The following is an 18,234-nucleotide window of genomic DNA, read 5'->3' on the forward strand; positions in this document are numbered from 1 at the left end:
TCACCGTCACCTATCAGAGATTTTTTTTTTTTTTTTTTTTTGGGGGGGGGTGGAGTTATATATAAAATATTTTATCGCTCGCGCCTGCGTGGTACAGGTTACTGCACGAATGCGTTATTCCGGGTTTTTGGCAACGAACGTGAACCGAAGTACGAGGAGTACGAACATCTTCTTTCAAGTTCGCTATCTATCCGTCACGATTGCTTGTCTGCTATGGCATTCATATGCTAATTATTAGGTTGCTATTTCTATTGTCAGCGGCTGTGTCAATGTTAGAATAGTGGATTTTACTTTCAATTCAAGTGTATCGTATATTTAAGAAGCCCTTGTGGTTAGCACAATTATGAACTTCTCCATTACGTCTACATATCCCACAGTGCCGTTTCGAGACTAAAAACCCCGCCTAAACAGTGGTATAAGTATCTACGTAACTGGATTTGACCGCTTACTGGAACACACAGAAACAAATATAAGCGTTACGCACCATACAGGCACGGTAATGGACACGTTTCATCCCGCTGACAAATGCAAAAAAGAAAAAAAGTCGCTGCAAAACGCGTGAATCGGTTGCGTGAGTTGCTCGAGATACATACACACCGCCACAAAATGAACGTGACAGAGTGTCGTGTCGCCGGGCTGGGTGCGCGAGTTCTGTCAAGGTCTTATTGCACCACCACGAGCAGCAGCAGCCTGACGGATGACGCGCGTCGCTGGCTGCCGGGGGCGCTGCGCTTGCTTAACATGCGCGCTCGCTCACGCGCGCGGGCGCACTCGAAAAGCTCGGAACTGCGGGGCAACGAAGCGTCTTTACGAATTCCTCTCTTTTGCCCCTCAACTTTTCTCCGACCAGCCTTCTCGGTGTTAGCGCGTATTAAAGTGCGGTGTTTCCTAACCAGTCGCGACAGCTATTTCGCCAAGGAGGGCGCGGCAAGCGCAGCCGCTCGTATACAGGCATTTGCCAAGACGTCCCAGCTTTCCTCCGGTTTCGTTAATTCCTTCTTTCTTTTTTTTCCCCTCATTTTTCAATAACATCGTCCGATGACCGCGGTTTTCACTTCTTCGAGCGGGTGCGCTTGTAAGCGGGCTTGATCAATGAACAAGCTAAAGAACCTTAGACTAAAGAAAATAAATATATACACCTATCTGTTTTCAGCTTCGCCATAACAGAGCGGAGTGAACGAACCCGCGCTTGTATCGGGTTGCGTTGTATGGAACTGGAGGGCTGGACGAAAGGGAAAGCACGATGTTGTCGCGACCAAACCATCTTTTTTTTTGTCATTTGTCCTCGGTTAAACGACGCAGCACAATTTGTCAAGGGCAATTTTGTGCGCGCGTTGTGTCCACAAGGGTTGTCCAATCTCCGCGTTCGCTCGGCTTCGCTTGTAATTCAGGGATCGTGGTCGAGAATTGTTTGCGATGTCGACTTTTGATTTCATCTTGCCGTTTCGTGCTTTCGAGTTGGAAATGCCGCGTGGTAAACAACCATCTATTTCTCTGTGTACACTGTCGACTGACTCAAACGACCCGCAGGAGTGCGGTCAGGCCCACTGCGCGCTGCAGTGCAGCACTAGAGTTTCCAAATTTCGTCCGAGAAACGCGGCTCCCGCGATAATATACGACTGGCGTAGAGAAACGGTTATTTTTCTTATCGTTATTGCTCACGTCCGTTATTTTAATAATAGAATTAAAAACATTTGCATAAGAAACTTCCCCATGACAAACTTTGGGCCAGCTTCCAAGTATTTTATTATTGACATGGTAGAAACGGAAAGGACTGCAGGTCACAAAGAGGCTCATGAGTAGAGTGAATTGTGTGACTGAGTTAACGCAGCGATCTGTTTCGTCAAAACGCGCGTTTCCACAATTAGCATTGCGTGGTCATGCCGTAAGATGGTGCGTGGATTGCGACGATCCATATTCTTCAGTAATGGGCTCTTCCTGCGGTGAGATCTTAGGTGGCCAAAGTAACCAGCGCACCGAGTTCTATCACAAGTTAAAGATGTTTGAAATTTATCATCAAGGCAGCATGCTAGTACTCGACACACTACGGTCACGGATGACCAGTGAAAGTTACCATTCGGCTGTTGGTACAGTTAATTTATACAAGTGGGGGAGGAGTTAGTATTGTCGGCCACACCTCGCCGACTTCAATGATGTCTATACTCACTGTGTCATGATGACGTCACTGCACGATCTAACGATCATACAATCAAACAAAGTTAAACCAGATCACCCACATACTGGCTAGACAATCAACGCCTTGCTCTCACCTTGGGTTCCGTATGTCATACTGTAACCTTCTTCATAAACAAGGTACAATAAAAGAAGGAGCATACGAGATATGCGGAGAAGAATCACCGATTACATTTTACGCGACAAATCAGGCAAACACCAAGTGGCCACTGACATCGAGTATGAGCAGCTGCACGTGCATATTTTGCATGCTCGCAATTACTGGCCCGAAACAAGTGCACAAACTGTGGTTCTCGTAGACCTAGGCACTTTCTGTTTTCCTTGCGAACAGGCTAAAGGAGACGGGTTGATAAGAGTGAACATCATTGAAGATTTGCGTTTTATACATGATTTTTATTAATATTAATATCTGGTGTACACGAGAGAGTTCGACACCACATGCTGTGCCGGCTACTCATTCTCAATTAGTAAAGCGTATGTGAAATAGTTGTGCAAGCTTACAAAAAACGGGCAAGGATTTGCAAAATAAAATGCCAATAAGATTATCAAATTGCAGTGAGGCAGGCTTCTGTTACTTGGGGTCCACTATCATGTCTCGCCCAGTAACTTAAGAGGTTATAAATAATGAAATGATAAACAATAATGCAATAAAATGATTAAAATTAAAGACTTGCGTACGTATGCAACTCAATGCAGACATATACTGCAAGAAGCGTACTCCATAGCCGTAAACGTTTAGCACTTTTATCTGTATATGCGGCAGTCTGTCGCGTGTATCAAATAAATAAATAAATAAATAAATAAATAAATAAATAAATAAATAAATAAATAAATAAATAAATAAATAAATAAATAAATAATATGAGCGAAAAGAAAACAAAATCACCAAAGACAAACCGGAACAGAGCTGCGACACCTAGTTGGCCCGTTTTGAAATTGTGTGACTGCATTAAAACAATCAATTCGAGTAAGGCTTAGTTGATTTTGCGTCGTTTTCAGACATACCAAATGTCCGCCCTTCTCAACGATCGCCTATTGGCTACGCGATAAGCCGTCAGAGCTGCTTTCGAGACGACGCTGTTTCAAGGCGTCTCGCCTATTAACTGTTGCCTCGCGAGAGGTGCTACGTGTCATGCGCCGCGTGCGCGTTGTCCCGTCGTGCCCGTGAGAGCGACCACTGAGCGCTGCGTTCTCTTCTTCAGATGGCGAGGAGGAGAATGAGCGCTCCCATCCTCCACTCTGGCAGCAAGTTCCGGCACGGACTACTCCAGCTCCTCATTCACTCCATTGACCCCCTGCACGAGCACGAAGGGGAAGCCAACGGTATGCGTCTATTTCTCTCTCTCTCTCTCTCTCTCTTCCTTTAAAAATATGCTGCTAAGCTCAAGGTAGTGGGTTCAACGCCAGTCACGTCAGCCGTACTTCTCTGGTGCCAAATGCAAGAACGCGCACGTAATTAGGACGAAAGCTTCGGATAACTGCAAAGTACCCTGAGACACGAACGAATCGAAGATGTAAGACGCACAGGCATTGTGTATCAAAAGAGTGCTAAGCCGGGCTAGTTGGTAAGCGTTCATAGTGAATTTACAGCGCGAAAAACGAGAGACAAAAGAAGAAATACTACACAGGACAAGCGCTGACTGCGCTTGTCCTGTGTTGATCACACTCGTTCATAGCTCCATAGTGCTGCTTTACCTCAATATGGAGCTCTTAGATTTAGGTGCACATTATGAAGCCGTAGGCGGTCGAACTTAATCCAGAGGCTTCAACCGCGACTTATTATTAGTTTTTTCTTGCTTTGAAGAGTAAAATGAATGAATCAACAAATCGATCGATGACGGAGCAGCCCAACGCGACAGGAACTGACAGTAAGAATACACATACACAGCGCTGTCAACTAAACGCTTTACTAGCGATGACACGTGTTATTTATGCAGCGACAGTTGATCAATAATAAAGCCAAGGAGACAGCGTATAAAGACATGTGCGATCGCAAATAAAATTCTTTGTTGAAAGTTGCGGTCGTGTCACGCGGCTGGGTTAATTATGAATCTTAGCCAAGTAGCCCGGCAGTGTGCACTGTGCATTGGCAAACAACAATGGCCCCGCTTATATGTGTTGAACTAAAATGAAGTACGAATAGAAGGTTTTGGGCAGGCGGAATCGCTTCCTCGAGTTTTTCTTAGCATGTAGGTAACCTGCAATCAAATAAGTTGTAACCTACAGGAAGGCTTTACAAGCGACCCTGAAATACCAATTGTCGACGAACTCACCGCCATGCACGTTCTAATGGTATAAGTACTCAACAGTGTCCGTCCTTAATTGCGACGTGTATCCAGTAAAGCTAGAGGGGTAGCGTGCTTAGACATCACAGGGCGGGAATTACGATGTGTAGCGTATTTGTAACGTTGCGTGGAAGTCATCAACGTTATTTTGAGGCCCACACGAAGATGAGGACAATAGACACAGCTTTTTTTTTTTTTTTTTTTGGTCGAGGGCGTGTCAAATTAAGTCGTCGCGAAGGTCTCCGTTTCTTTCTTTTTTTTAAATTAAGTATGGAGGATGGTTTCGTTACCGTGTTTAGTGCGAGTGACGGTGATTTCGCCTCGCACGGCAGAAAGCAAGAATTACTAGTACGGTCTAAGAAGAAGCATCACAAGTTCTTTAAATCAAGTCTTTGAACCATTTTGCTTGCTGGGGAGCACCGGTGTACATAGCAAACCAGTTGCTCCCTCAGGTAGTTCCAGAGCCTTCTTCAGAGACGCATAAGCAAGTGAAGGCGTCCCGCGGTGAGTGAGCCTAGTTCTGTGCGCATGCGCAGCCAAGCTGGACGAGAAGGCGTCCCAGCTGCACACTATCGCGTCCCTGCGCGTGTTGCTGGACGCGACCAAGCCCGGCGGAGAGGGCCAGTCCTCTTCGGGCGTGGCCAACGGTGGTCCCCCCCCGGCCCCCCTCGGGGGCTGCCCTCGGGGGGGAACCCAGGATGGCAGCAGCGGCTCCGCCGAGACCCGCCTCACCAGCCTCAGCAACAGCGATGCCCTCGTGCGCGTCGACTCCGTCTCCAACCTACAGGTATGTATGCCTCCTCATTCAAAATCAATCAATCAATCAATCAATCAATCAATCAATCAATCAATCAATCAATCAATCAATCAATCAATCAATAAAGCGCTGGTGTCGTTCTCTCACTTCTTGTCCCAGTTCGTGCCTGAAGTTTCAATTATTCAATTGATCAACGATTAAATAAATAAATAAATAAATAAATAAACAAATAAATAAATAAATAAATAAATCATCTACAACAAGGACTACTACGAAACTAATTCACAAGCTGGGCGAGGAACACGTTTTTTGCGTGTTATTTGGCTCTATCAAAGGATAACTGCCGCAATTTCGCTCGTGTAGGCCGGCAACCAGTTCAGCCAAACTTTAGCTATAACGACACCCACGGGGCAGTTATATAATGAGGATGCGAGCAAAAAACAAAATGTGCGCAGAGCGACTCGTCCATAACGTCCAACCTGAGCGAGAAGATGGCGGCGGCGAGCGGAGGCGGCGTCGCCATACTGCACCAGCGGCCAGCACCGATCCAGGAGTCCATCGAATCGCCCAGCCTGCCGGCCACGGGTGACGCCATCGCCTCCGCGCTCCCAGACTCTGGATACAACAGCGCCACAGCAGCGCAGGCCGTGGTAGGTGTACGGCGTATTCGTCCCGTATTACATGCGTGGACGCTCAGCAAACACCCTCCAAAGCCAAAGAGTTTGCTTTCAGACTAATGGCACCTAAAACGAAAACGGGTCACACCAGCGTGAGTTTCCTGCTTTCGCTCTATAAGTGATAAACCCACGGAAACGTAATTTTAAACGGACTTCACAAGACGCCTGAAAAGGTCTTTACTTAGTTCGAACTAGAGCTGAGGCAAATGTACATAGCCTTTATTTCGCAACATCAGACTGGCAAAGCTAGGCCAGTAAACAAATATACCGAACCGGGCGATTGACTTCAACTGAAGTCTTGCATCCGAAATGCCTTCGAAAACGTTCTGGCACAGTTTCTGCTAAAGTGCGAGAATAATGCATACCTACATACTTACACAAGTTTGCAGTCACTGCTAGGGACTACGCAGATGCCATGACTGTATTCTTTTGAAACACGAAAATCATTATCACCGAAGCTTTCCCTCAATTCGCTTAAACCATGTAAATACCGCGACGATGTGAGACGATACTCCAAACTGGCGTTTACACCACATATTTCTTGTTCATGATCCAAAATAGAAAACAACGTTTCATTGGGGTAAATTTATCCAACACAGCTACATAACCAACGCCAGTCCGTAGCGCCTTGATTTACAGGTTGGAAGGCATCTTAGATTACAAGATAAGGGCTCTCCTTCGAGTGTTTGCAAAGTACTTTAGCGTGCTCACACGTGCACTGTATACGGGATTTTCTTAGGGCTTTCGAAATGTTCCTGCGAGAACGTACCGGGGCGAACAGCGCGGCTCGTTAGTGCTCCGCTGTTCGCATTTGTTTTAATCACCCTTGAATATATCGTGGATGACTCTAGTGTCTTTTCATTACCAGCCACGTTGCAACCGCTTAAAAAGAAATGGGAACAGCGGAGTGCGTAGACGCCGCAATGTTCGCATTCCTTATTATCGGGATAGTACACCTCGCGGAGCGCTCAGAAGGCGTGCCTGTTCTGTTGTACTACACGCAGCAGGCGGCCAAGGAGCTTCCTCCGGACACGATCGAGGAGACCAACGAACCCCTGAGTGTCGCCTGGCCGGACACGTGGCGCGAACGGTTCAACTACGTCGTCTTGGCGCCCATCATCTTCCCTCTCTGGCTCACCATGCCCGACGTACGCAGGCCGGTGAGTGCGCCCATATAGCCGAACCCGAGTGCTTGCGACTAGTTGTGGCGAAATGAGGTGACGTTGGCTCATTTTAGGAAGAAGCGCATAGATTATGGGACCAGGAAAGAGGATGTAGAAAATGCCATGTGGGGCTGTTCGTTGACACACAGAAGGCACAGCAGTATAGCACACAAGTTCGCGTCACGGTGTGCGTATCAATGTACGGGACTGTCGTTTGATATCAGTACATATATACTTTGGAAATGTATGTACAAATGAGAGACGGGGCAAAAAGAAGGTAAGCAGGAGTTTGCTGTACATTCCTTCTCTCCCGCTCTCTCTCTCTCGCTCCGTCTCAGTCACCCAGTCTGAGAACTAATGCCGGTCGACTTCAAAAGCTGCAACTCTGGGCGCCACCTCCTTAGCCTCGCTAAACTGAATACGCGTTGGAATGCCCTGCAGAATGAAGGTGATTGCTACTCACGCTTCAATGCTTGGGCTTGATTGGCTTCAAAACCAGTCGCGCCATTACAAAGATCGTTAAGAGGTGCCTCAGCAAAGGCGACCGAAGCCACGCCGCTAATTGTCCATGCCTCACTATAGTCAACTTTGCTTCTACGAAGGCTAAGGCGGGCACCCTTCTTCCTTCCAGACGCACATGCAAACTACCAGCCTTTTAAACTCCGTCATTAAGCGTTGACTGATGAGACGGAATTTTTAGAATCCCTAAAGCTATCAGGCTGCTGGGAGTTGCCGTTCAAACAAGATAAGCTAACATTAGAACTCGGAAGTGTTGGGTCTCTTTCTCGCGTAATTCTTTCCCGTCACTGACATTCACAGCCTATTTTCCTATTTTATAATGCAGTTGTTGCAACAGTCCATGACCTAAGTCAGTATAAAACTTGTCCCGACATTCAACAAACGGCATTCATTCACACCAGGCTGCCAGGCAAACGCGCTCTGCGCTTTTCAGCGTTCATAATGCGCGTTACAAAACACGACTCCCCTTGCGCACCCGCGCGCCCACGCACGCACGTGCCGTTTATACGGTGTGCTCGTCGCAGCTCCCATCGGATTTGTAGCTTTTAGTACTGGTATGACTCGCTCGAACTACACGCGAAGCGCAAATTTGTATTTCTCTCTTCGCTGCTGCCCTCTTTGCAGTCTCGAAACATGTCGCTCTGTCCGTGCTCGATACACGCCTCACCCGTCGACACACAGTTGCTTTGTCCTTTTACGACATTGTAAACCGATGTAAACGGTATATTCAGCAACAGACGCTCCATGGAAGGGGTAAAGGGGGGGGGGGGTGTTGTGTTGGGTGGCTACAAACAACAATCTGCGTAATGCACGCGCCCGCCGCTGGTTATGCTTGACCTGCAACGAGACTTGGGAAGCACGCCCTTTCTAAGGAAGAAAAAAAAAACGCAATGTCAGCAACAGCTGAAGAGCAGGACAACAATGGAAGATGCTTTGCCCCGAAGAAAGCGCGCGCCAGAGCTGCACACGAGGCGGTTCAGCGCAAACCGAATGCATAATTTAACGCCGCCGGCCTCGTCTCTGCACCGCGGGGAGAATGCCACCAGCGCTATATAATAAAGGGGACGAAAATTTCCTTCTTTTTATTTATTTTATCCCGCTGTCGACGACAGCGCGCGACAAAGTCCTCCCTCGGCGGAAGAGTATACGAAAAGTTTCGTAGCCGTTATTATTTTCTTTCCATCTCCCATCCGGCCGCCTATATACGCTCTATTATATTGGCGAAATATATTCCTTTCGAAAGGCACCGCGTCGAAGGCGGCTGAAAAACCGTTTTAAACGAAGCAAACGAAATAACGGAAGAAGAAAGAAGGGTGGGATGGTGACAGGAGACGCAGAGCCGTATATGTGTGTGTGCAGCGACGGCAGCCTATCGGAATAAGTGACAGAGCCATGAATAAAGGCGGTTTCTCGCGACTTTCTCTCAGCCTTACTCTTTTTTTCCCATTCTTTTCTTACTTCTTCCAGACCTACAGATCGCAAGTATACAGCTGAGTTTCGAAAAGAAACAGCAAAAAGCGTAGAAGCCATGAATAAAAAACAAAAAAAAAACAGTAAATCCTTTTGTTTGTTTGTTTTTCTCTTTTTTTTACGGTAAAGCTTGCACCGGTATCCCCGCTGATGCACTGGTCGTAGTGCGCGTGCACGGGCATACCAACACAGAAAGCGGCGGGAGCGCCCTTCCGGGCCTGAGCTGCGCAGCAGAGAAGTTCCGATCGTCTCGAGCCGTAAAGCCCCGCTGATTCTTCAGCGAGCGAACTGCCACGCTGTTTCTCGCGTGGCTAACATTTCGGCCACTATTTGCTCTGGTTTTCTCTTTTTCACTTTTGTTCTTTCTACACCGTGCATTCTTCTCACGCCGCAGGAGAAAGTGAAGTTTGTGGCCGGTTCCTTCCTGGGCAGCATCGCGTGGATCGCCATCTTTTCCTACCTCATGGTTTGGTGGGCCACCGTGGTCGGCGAAACGCTAGGCATCCCCACCGAGGTATGCACGCCATGCGTTCGTAATGTATACGCCGAGATTCTTCTTTCGTTTATACCGCAGAATTTCCTACTAAAGCTGTACCATAAGCAAAACAAGAAGTAGCAGGAGATCCAACTAACGCGCCCTGTTGGAATCTAAGTGCACCGTAGCTACTTAGCAGATTCCTCTTTCAGTTAATGCTCCGACGCGCTTGACATGACGTGTCTTTCTCTGCCTGCCTAGAGTCACTGGAAAAATTTCAGAGTATCGCATCTGTTTTCCGCGCGCCGCCGCCGACGCGATTGGCTTACTCGCATCACGTGACCTCTCGCCGCCATATCCCTTCCAAGCGCTTTGGGGGCAGGCGCGTTCAATGCAGAGCGTGGCCGGACATTTAGCAGTACTACGGTCCCCAGAAGTACTTTGTCGCTTTTTCAAAAGCGTCATGCAGACAGGGGCATAAGCAGACATTTTTTTCGGGGGGGAGGGGGGGCACGGGCCCGGTGTGCCACCCCCTGGCTACGCCACTGCATGCAGATGCCAGAAACCATCAATCGAACGTTACTGGTGAGCTACTCTGGGAATCTCGTTTGCCGTGTGGGAAAAATTAATGTCAAAAGAGCGCCGTTCTACGTGGTTGCATAGTTGGACTGAATGAATTCGCCCCCCTCGAATAACACTCCTTCCTGCAGTGAACTGCAATAACTTTGCTGGAAAAGATCTTATGCGACAGGATACTTCACCTTTTCGGTTCGCTATGGTCAGCGATATTGAAAACTACATACCTTTCTATTTGCTCGGCTGTTTATATCTCGATCTGTTGAACAGATTACGCATGCTATCCGAGTTATAAGCATGTCACGCACGAGAGCGAAATCGAAGATTTATTAAAGTAATAACTGTTTACTGTTATACATTGAAGGCAATTGTGGCATGATCTTTGGCACTGCACAAAACAGAAGCGTGGAACTCTGTTGATAAACTTGGTATAAGGCAATGTTATCAAGCGTATTTTTAAATTTGTTGCAAAAAATGCTGCTAAGGCTGCATTGCACCGAACGTACCCTTAAAATACTGTATAGTTAGTGAGAAATGGTCACAGCAAAAAAAAAAAAAAAAAAAAAAAAGCAGATTCCACGCAGTGAAGGAGTCGATTTTATGCGAGCCCTAGGCCTATATACATACTGTGTTGCAGTAGCATGCGCTTTAAAAATTCCTGGATGTGCTATTTGTGATCAAAAGAACACAAAGCACCGTGCCGAGGAAGTTTTAATAAGAGTGCATTATGAAAAAAAAAGTGCAGCAGTGCAGAAACCAAACCTCAGCTGTTTACGCGCTGGCAACGCCAAAAAAAGAACTGTTTGTCGGAACATGTGCACAGCAAAATATCCGTAAATTTATTGCAACATTGGGAATATTAAGGAGACAAGAAAGAGGAAATGAAACAAGTAGTGATGTCAATCATTTTTGATGGCCTAGTTTCTACGTATCGTAAGATAAGATGCACCTTACCTACTACACACCGATTCGCCCGTGCGTACGGCTGCTGGCGTTCCGAATCAAGACGTCGCGCACAACTTCCAATTACCGTACACACACAACTTCTATTACACATATCAACCAGTTGTACAGCAAGCACGGTGCGCAAACAAGGTATGCGTCAGCGATCAGTCGATGGACGCAATGTTGAATGTTCTCGATGTTGTTCCATAACTTTCTCGAGTGCAGTGAACCTGAACACCGACTGCAAAGCTAGCGCAAACAGTCAAGATTCACCAAATGTCGAAGTAAATGGCATCTCGCACGGTGTCACTGCGCTAATGCAACTATATTTACAGATCCGGACCTAGCGAACACGCCCGGGCGTGACACGAAAAGAGACCGATGAAGCCGTGAAGAGAGTTCGCGAGCACATGGCCACATTCGCCGTACGTTTCATTAGTTACACCGCTAACTGCGCAGTCGATTCATACCTGTCGATGACTCGAAATCACTTCTAATATCCTCTTGTAGAAACACACACACATAATGCCGTTCTGCCGAGCGTAACACGGCACTGAGGCTAAAAGATCGGTCACTTCGCAACACACGCTAGCAACGCGCCGGACGGTCTGGAAGGGACATGGCCGCCGCCACCCAATGTTGCCCGCGTGCAGCCTACCTTTGCGGTACTCTGATTTTCCAGTGACTCTATGCCTGCCCGCCCACTCTGTCTGCGCACTCTCTGTATAAGGGTATGATGTCTCCGCTCTCGGCGATCATTTCTGATGGAACTTGTTTGATCCCTTCCTTAGCTTGGCTGTAAGCAGAAGCGATGTTATTACCGGAAGGGAAGACCGAAGCAAATGTAAGGCCGGGAGTGACTACCCGGAAGTCACTTTCACTAGCAGCAGCAGCATGATCAGCAAGACTCGGAGAGTTTCACAAAAATAAACTTCGCTTTAAAGGGGTCATGAAGCACCCCTTGGGCTTGTTGAAAAAACACATCCCGCGGAAAGCTGACACGGCTATGAACTGCTCTGCCAAATATTACAGTGGTGCGCGCCGCGTAAAGGCCACAAGCGGAGCGCGAAGTTGCCGTTTCCTCAGGCGCCCTCTTTTCAAACAGAGGCCGGTTCTCACTCTCTTCGGTGGGCGGGGTGTCTGCCAGTTTACGTCGCGGATCTGCCTGTTTACGTCGTAAGAGACATAGCATGCTTATTGGCCGATAGCCGACGTAAATCGAGAGCGGCGTTCGGATCAGATGCGCTTCTTGCCGCAGGGTGCCGCCACTTGCCGGCGCCGCACTCCTCAATACACGGTAGCCGCACTCGCGCACGCGAATCACAGCGGGAGAGCGATCGCGTTTCATGACGCGCGCTGACGTAACTTCGCTCCCCCGTGCCATCCCTCCTTGTCTAGCTTCCAGTGCGCTCGTCGGCACGAGAAAAGAGAGAAAGCGCTGGGAGCGTGCGCCAAACCCCCGTAACTCCGCTCATTCTTGACGGATTCGAGAAATTTTTGCGGCAATCGGTTCGGGAGGCAGTGAACTCCGATACTGAGGTCATTAGATCATTACTTGGAAGAGTGGTTCATGACCCCTTTAAAACAGTGACGGTGATCGTTTGACCACTTTTGGACGATCACCACCACGGGTAACGCGCGGATTATCCTAATCTCCGGACTTAGGGCTTCAGATATTTTTGTGGTACTTTATCGTTCCTTTTACGCGCGTTAGTCTTAAACGCTAAACCGTTAAATTAACCGGCAAGGAAGCACAAGATCACGAGCACAGTCGTTGTGTGTGATATGAGGAGTCAGTGAAGGCCGAGGTAGCATGTCTGTCGTTGATCCTCCTGGTTGAAACTATGCAGTGGGTCTCATCCCGAAGCCTTATCAGCCCTGTAGTTAGTGCACCAATTTCATAAAACGCCCTTTCGATTCCAGCGTTATGGCACGCTCTTCTGTCGTGTAACTTGAGCCATCTAGCATTCTAGCAAGGCACGTCGGTTGTATTTGGAGTGCTCAGACTGTGTAGAACCACTCTCGAGGCGTTCGCTCTTCAATGTCGCTCCGCAAGAAACACTGGCCTTACGCGCATAGAGCCAGCTTCAAAAGTTTAGAGACCACAAGAAAAAGCTGAATGTTCTCGCTTCTTTGGCAGGCAGCTTTGAACATAGATTTCCGGCTCCTTCTAAAACGCTCTAACAACACGTACTGTGCAGTTTGACAGAATGCAGTCACAAATTGCTGAGAAATATAAAGTTTTCTCAGACCTAGTGGTCTCTAAATTTTTGATACCGACTGTACATCGTTGTTCCCACGTGCCCAAGTAACGCTCTGCTTTCGCGACAATAACGCATGGACTCTGTTGCACCATTCGTCTCGAAGTTATGGCGTAAGGAACGTTATCGTTTCCTGGGTAAGTGACACGCACACGCACGTTGCCAGGTGATGGGCCTGACCTTCCTGGCGGCGGGCACCAGCATTCCGGACCTCATCACGAGCGTCCTGGTTGCCCGCAAGGGCTTCGGAGACATGGCCGTGTCCAGTTCCGTCGGAAGCAACATCTTCGACGTGGCCGTTGGGTGAGTCCTCTTATATGCGCCGATCCGACGCCATCGAACTGCGCACGTGTGACAATCTATCACATGCTGTACGAACTATAGCATTTGCCCGTCTTCTGTGTGTTTCCAAGCGACATCTCAAATCTACCTGTAATAATAATATCTGGGGTTTAACGTCCCAAAACCACGATATGATTATGAGAGACGCCGTAGTGGAGGGCTCCGGAAATTTCGACCACCTGGGGTTCTTTAACGTGCACCTAAATCTAAGTACACGGGCCTCGAACATTTTCGCCTCCATCGAAAATGCAGCCGCCGCGGCCGGGATTCGATCCCGCGACCTCCGGGTCAGCAGTCGAGCGCCGTAACCACTAGACCACCGTGGCGGGGCGAAATCTACCTGTACAATGTTCTGAAAAGCTTTAAGTGAACCTTTAAACATTCTGGAGTACGGCGTGCCAAACAACCATCTGAGTACGATCTTGCGCCGTAGCGGGGAGTACGGATTAACTTTGACAATGTGGGGCTCCGAAACGTACACCTAAATCAGAGCACACGGACTTTGTTGCATTTTGCCCTGATTGTCATAAAGTGGTTAACCTCCCTGCCTTTCTTACTGTACTATTTCTTCTTCTTCTCCTTGCCCCCATTGAAATGGGGCCGCGGTATGTGGAGCTCGCACTCGCGCACAAGTGCTTAGCATTGCAACGCCATGGTTTGCTAAGCCATCATTGCGGGTAGGCCAATACTTCAGTTGCAGACTGGGGCAATATTTACTCACCCGATATGTACGACCGTACAGTCGTATCACGATATATCGCGATGTCATCGCTCGGCACTTCCACAGCGACAACAGACGTGGCAGCTTATGCGCTGCACAAATTGTCTTATGGGCGCACTGATGAAACGATCAAGCGAGTAGAAAATAATGCGCGTGCGCTGTACGCACTGTCCTACTTAGCCATGCAGCCGTCAAAAGGCGCAGAGGGGCACTTTCGGACCCGCTCCCGTGGTTTCCAGAATTTTGAACTCAACTTGCATAAGCGGTTGGGCTGACTCGGTGTCCAGGCAATGCGGCCAAATTATTATGAAAGCGAACTGCAGGAACACCCGTGCAATTAAATATAGGTACACGGTAAATAACCCACAAGGTCAAAATTAATCTGGAGTTCTTCACTATACGGTGTGCCTCGTAAATTGTAGTTTTGGCAAGTTAAACTCCAGAATTTGTAAGTTTGAACGCGTCGCATAATAGGTGCCATAATTATTTACTTGTGGATCCCACGAAAAATTGAGGCTGCGTACTGTAATGATAGAGTTGACAGCTGCACAAAAAAAAGAGAGAGAGAGAGACAAAATTTACTTTCCTCTAACTGGTGTGCATTATAGGTCAGCGTTCAATGTCGAGCGCAGCAACTTCCTGGAAAAACGAGGGCTATTTTTCACCGAGGACAGAGAAAGCGACCCCTGCGTGTGAACACCCTCAAACACCGTCCGTTCTTCTCAAGCAAAACAACGTGCCGGCGTTCCGGTTCAGCAACTCTGCTCCGAGTTCAGTGACCGTCATTGTTTACCACGCCGTGTTTCGTATGCATTTACCGTGTTGCATCAAACGCAAAGGGCTTCTAAATGCGTACGCTAGTACCCCGACCAGATCACAAAACTCCTGAATGCAAGAAAATAAACGCGGATTAGTGGGTAAACGGCTACGGTGGGCGCAAGTACCCGGCTTGAAAAACAATGTCGCCGCATTATAGAGCGATAACCTCGCAGATAAGAGATCGTAACGAGCCGTCGTTGTTATTCAAGTTGCGGACAACCGAGCATGGCATTCCCTGTTGAGATATTCCTGTCGTGTATACATACTGCTACAGATACATACATATTTCCACAGATTGCCTGCAATAAAAGAGAAAAAAAAAAGGTGTTTATGCGTTAGGTCGATCACTAAGAACTGTACTCTTTTTCGCGTTATACGTTAAGCACTAGGCCCGTGTGCGTTCTGTGCTACTGCGACACAGAAACGCACGGTAGCCGTCCTGCAGCGTGCTTCGGTTCCGCCACTGTTGCAATTACCCGAGTGCATTGCAGTTTATTAGTGCAAGTCATGTGGCATATTCCTGCGATCACGGACTTTATCATTGCGCAGCTCTACTGCCAGCTTCAGCACCACGAATGTCATTGAATGAGAGGCCGTCGTCTCAGACAGTCATGAGTCATGACAAAATGTTTTACACATAATGATGATGACGATGATAATAATAAATAATAATTTTAGTTTCCATTAATGAATGTTGATGGAGAATGCGAAAATCAAGAGAGGCTGTCCACTCGACTGAGTTCTCACCTCCTGTCTGTACCATGTGGTGGTAAGGAGGGAGGGGGCAGAACGATTATGTGCAATAAGGAAATACAACAATCATACATGACCATTATGTAAATTAGATACATAATGTAATGTATGTGATGTATGCCAATTCCCCCTCTTCCTCCGAATTTCTCGCGCGCGCTCGTTTGTGTCTGTCATCGTGTGCCTATCTCGTTTTCACGCTTCGAGTGCAAAATTCCGTGCGTGTACACGTTGTTCACGTGGGCGGTGCCGTGTTGCAGGCTGCCGCTGCCCTGGCTGCTGTCGTGCATGATCTACGGGCCGGTGAAAGTGAGCAGCAGCGGCATGGCCTGCTCCATCTTCATCCTCTTCATGATGCTGCTCTTCGTGATCATCACCATCGCGCTCTTCCGCTGGCGCATGAACGTCGGCCTGGCCATGGTCATGTTCTTCCTCTACTTCGTCTTCATCGCCTGCAGCCTCATACTCGAGTACGAAGTGGTGCGCTGCACGGACATCATCAACTACCTGAGGCTCCGATGAAGGCTCCCGCATTCCGCATGCGCCCTCTCCCTCACTCACCACCTTCCTCAACTGTGCGCAATGCGACGAGGGAAAGGGAAAACAAAGCATGCGTCCTCCTCCGCCGCAATGTGTCAGACGCTGCGTCTCGTTACACAATTTTGGACGTGCCACACTGGGGAAACCATCCGTCGCTCCCGCAGCAATACATGGGGGCGAAAGCCATTCGGACCAGGAACAGCGTGTGCGATGCTTGGACGAGCTCGTGCACCACTACGTGTGCCGTTGTGAACAGACGCGACTCGACGGGAGAAGAAAGAAAATGGCGTCATCGATGACCGACCAATCATCGACCACGATCGTCACAACGCAAACGTGTTCCTCAGACAGAACTTTGCCGGGCACGGGACTTCGCCTCAAAAGCTGCAAGCATGGCTGCAAGGCATCCATTCGACTCTACGAATGCGTTGGCTGCCGTAAGATCGGTCTCCTTAAAAAGAACTGCGGCACAATGTTATTTCGTAAGGTGTTTTAAGTGCTGGTAAAAGGGCAGCTGCTGGTAAAAGAAATGGATATGGGCCGGGCACGTAGCACGTCGGCAGGATAACCGGTGGTCATTAAGGGTAACTGACTGGATTCCAAGAGATGGCAAACGCGTGAGGGGGAGACAGAAAATTAGGTGGGTAGATGAGATCAAGAAGTTTGTAGGTATAACGTGGCTGCAGAAAGCACAGGACCGGGTTGATTGGCGGAACATGGGAGAGGCCTTTGCCCTGCAGTGGGCGTAGACAGGCTGATGATGATGATGATGAAAAGGGCAGCGTTTCGGCGCTAAGTTCGCAACTTCGCGGATCATCGCATACGCGTGACAAGAGGCGAGGAAAGAAAATACGCTATGTTTATCACGACGCAGGTAATTATATAATGCGGCCGAGAGCGCGGATAATCCCAAAGCCTGTTAGTGCAGCAGCTGCCTTATACGGTAGGCTTCCTTTATGCATGAAACGCCCTGGTATAAAGTTGGAGATGTGTTCCACGAGCAACCAAACTTTGTTTTCCTGCCGAGGACTACGACGCTTTAGGTGTACAGCGTGGCGCCTTCTATATAGTGTCCGCGCATCTTCCGCAGACGATGTACGCCGTTTTTCTCTCTGTCTTTATGGCCTCGTAGCAACCCAGAGATTTATCGGCTAGCCACTCAGCTGGGCTTAACCGATTACTAGTGTCTCACGTACGTGAGCAGCGCGACGCTTGTACCTCGAACGTCTCCTCGGTCACGTGCTTGCTTAGTCAACGTTGAGGAGGCGACCAAGGCCGTCAAAAAAGATTGCGTGACGTGTAGAATGACGTAAGAAAAAAAAAAAAGGTGTTCCCCGCTCAGCTCCCAGTTCTTCGTGTGCGTCGGGTGGAAGCAAGGCTCGTGTCGGGGCCGGGTCTTCCAACAGCTCGCTTCCATCTATAATATACGTCATTCTTCTCTATGTCGTGCATTTCAGTTGACCAGCGTCCAGTCGAGAAAAGCGGGCTCCACGTCCCGCATCGCGGAAGGGGACCTGGCGAAACAATTGCAGTCGGAACTGAGCTTCCGCTCTTCGTCAGTTTCCTTCCCTCGCGGAAGTGTTCCCGGAAGTGTCGCGATGCCGACGCATTCAAATTAGTCATACGATCTTCCGTTGGTCATCATAACAACACTAGAGCCATCGGGGATCCGCTTAAGAGCAGCTGGGGTGCACCGATAGAAGGAACAAAAGAAGCATTGGGTGAGCTCGGTTCGCTTACA

General features: G+C 48.5%; 1 protein-coding gene across 1 annotated transcript in view; it reads left to right on the forward strand.

The window, feature by feature from the left end:
* Positions 1-17,002, forward strand: part of LOC119387505 (sodium/potassium/calcium exchanger 2) — a 261,407-nt gene extending 244,405 nt beyond the window's left edge. The window contains exons 5-11 of the mRNA XM_049413531.1: positions 3,396-3,516; positions 5,015-5,265; positions 5,691-5,885; positions 6,917-7,072; positions 9,459-9,578; positions 13,488-13,624; positions 16,214-17,002. Of these exons, the coding sequence (XP_049269488.1) occupies positions 3,396-3,516; positions 5,015-5,265; positions 5,691-5,885; positions 6,917-7,072; positions 9,459-9,578; positions 13,488-13,624; positions 16,214-16,475 (1,242 nt within the window). The 3' untranslated portion in view covers positions 16,476-17,002. The remainder of the gene's footprint in view (positions 1-3,395; positions 3,517-5,014; positions 5,266-5,690; positions 5,886-6,916; positions 7,073-9,458; positions 9,579-13,487; positions 13,625-16,213) is intronic.
* Positions 17,003-18,234: the final 1,232 nt, after the last annotated feature.

The sequence above is a fragment of the Rhipicephalus sanguineus genome, chromosome 3 (assembly GCF_013339695.2).
Source record: "Rhipicephalus sanguineus isolate Rsan-2018 chromosome 3, BIME_Rsan_1.4, whole genome shotgun sequence".
NCBI lineage: Eukaryota > Metazoa > Arthropoda > Arachnida > Ixodida > Ixodidae > Rhipicephalus > Rhipicephalus sanguineus.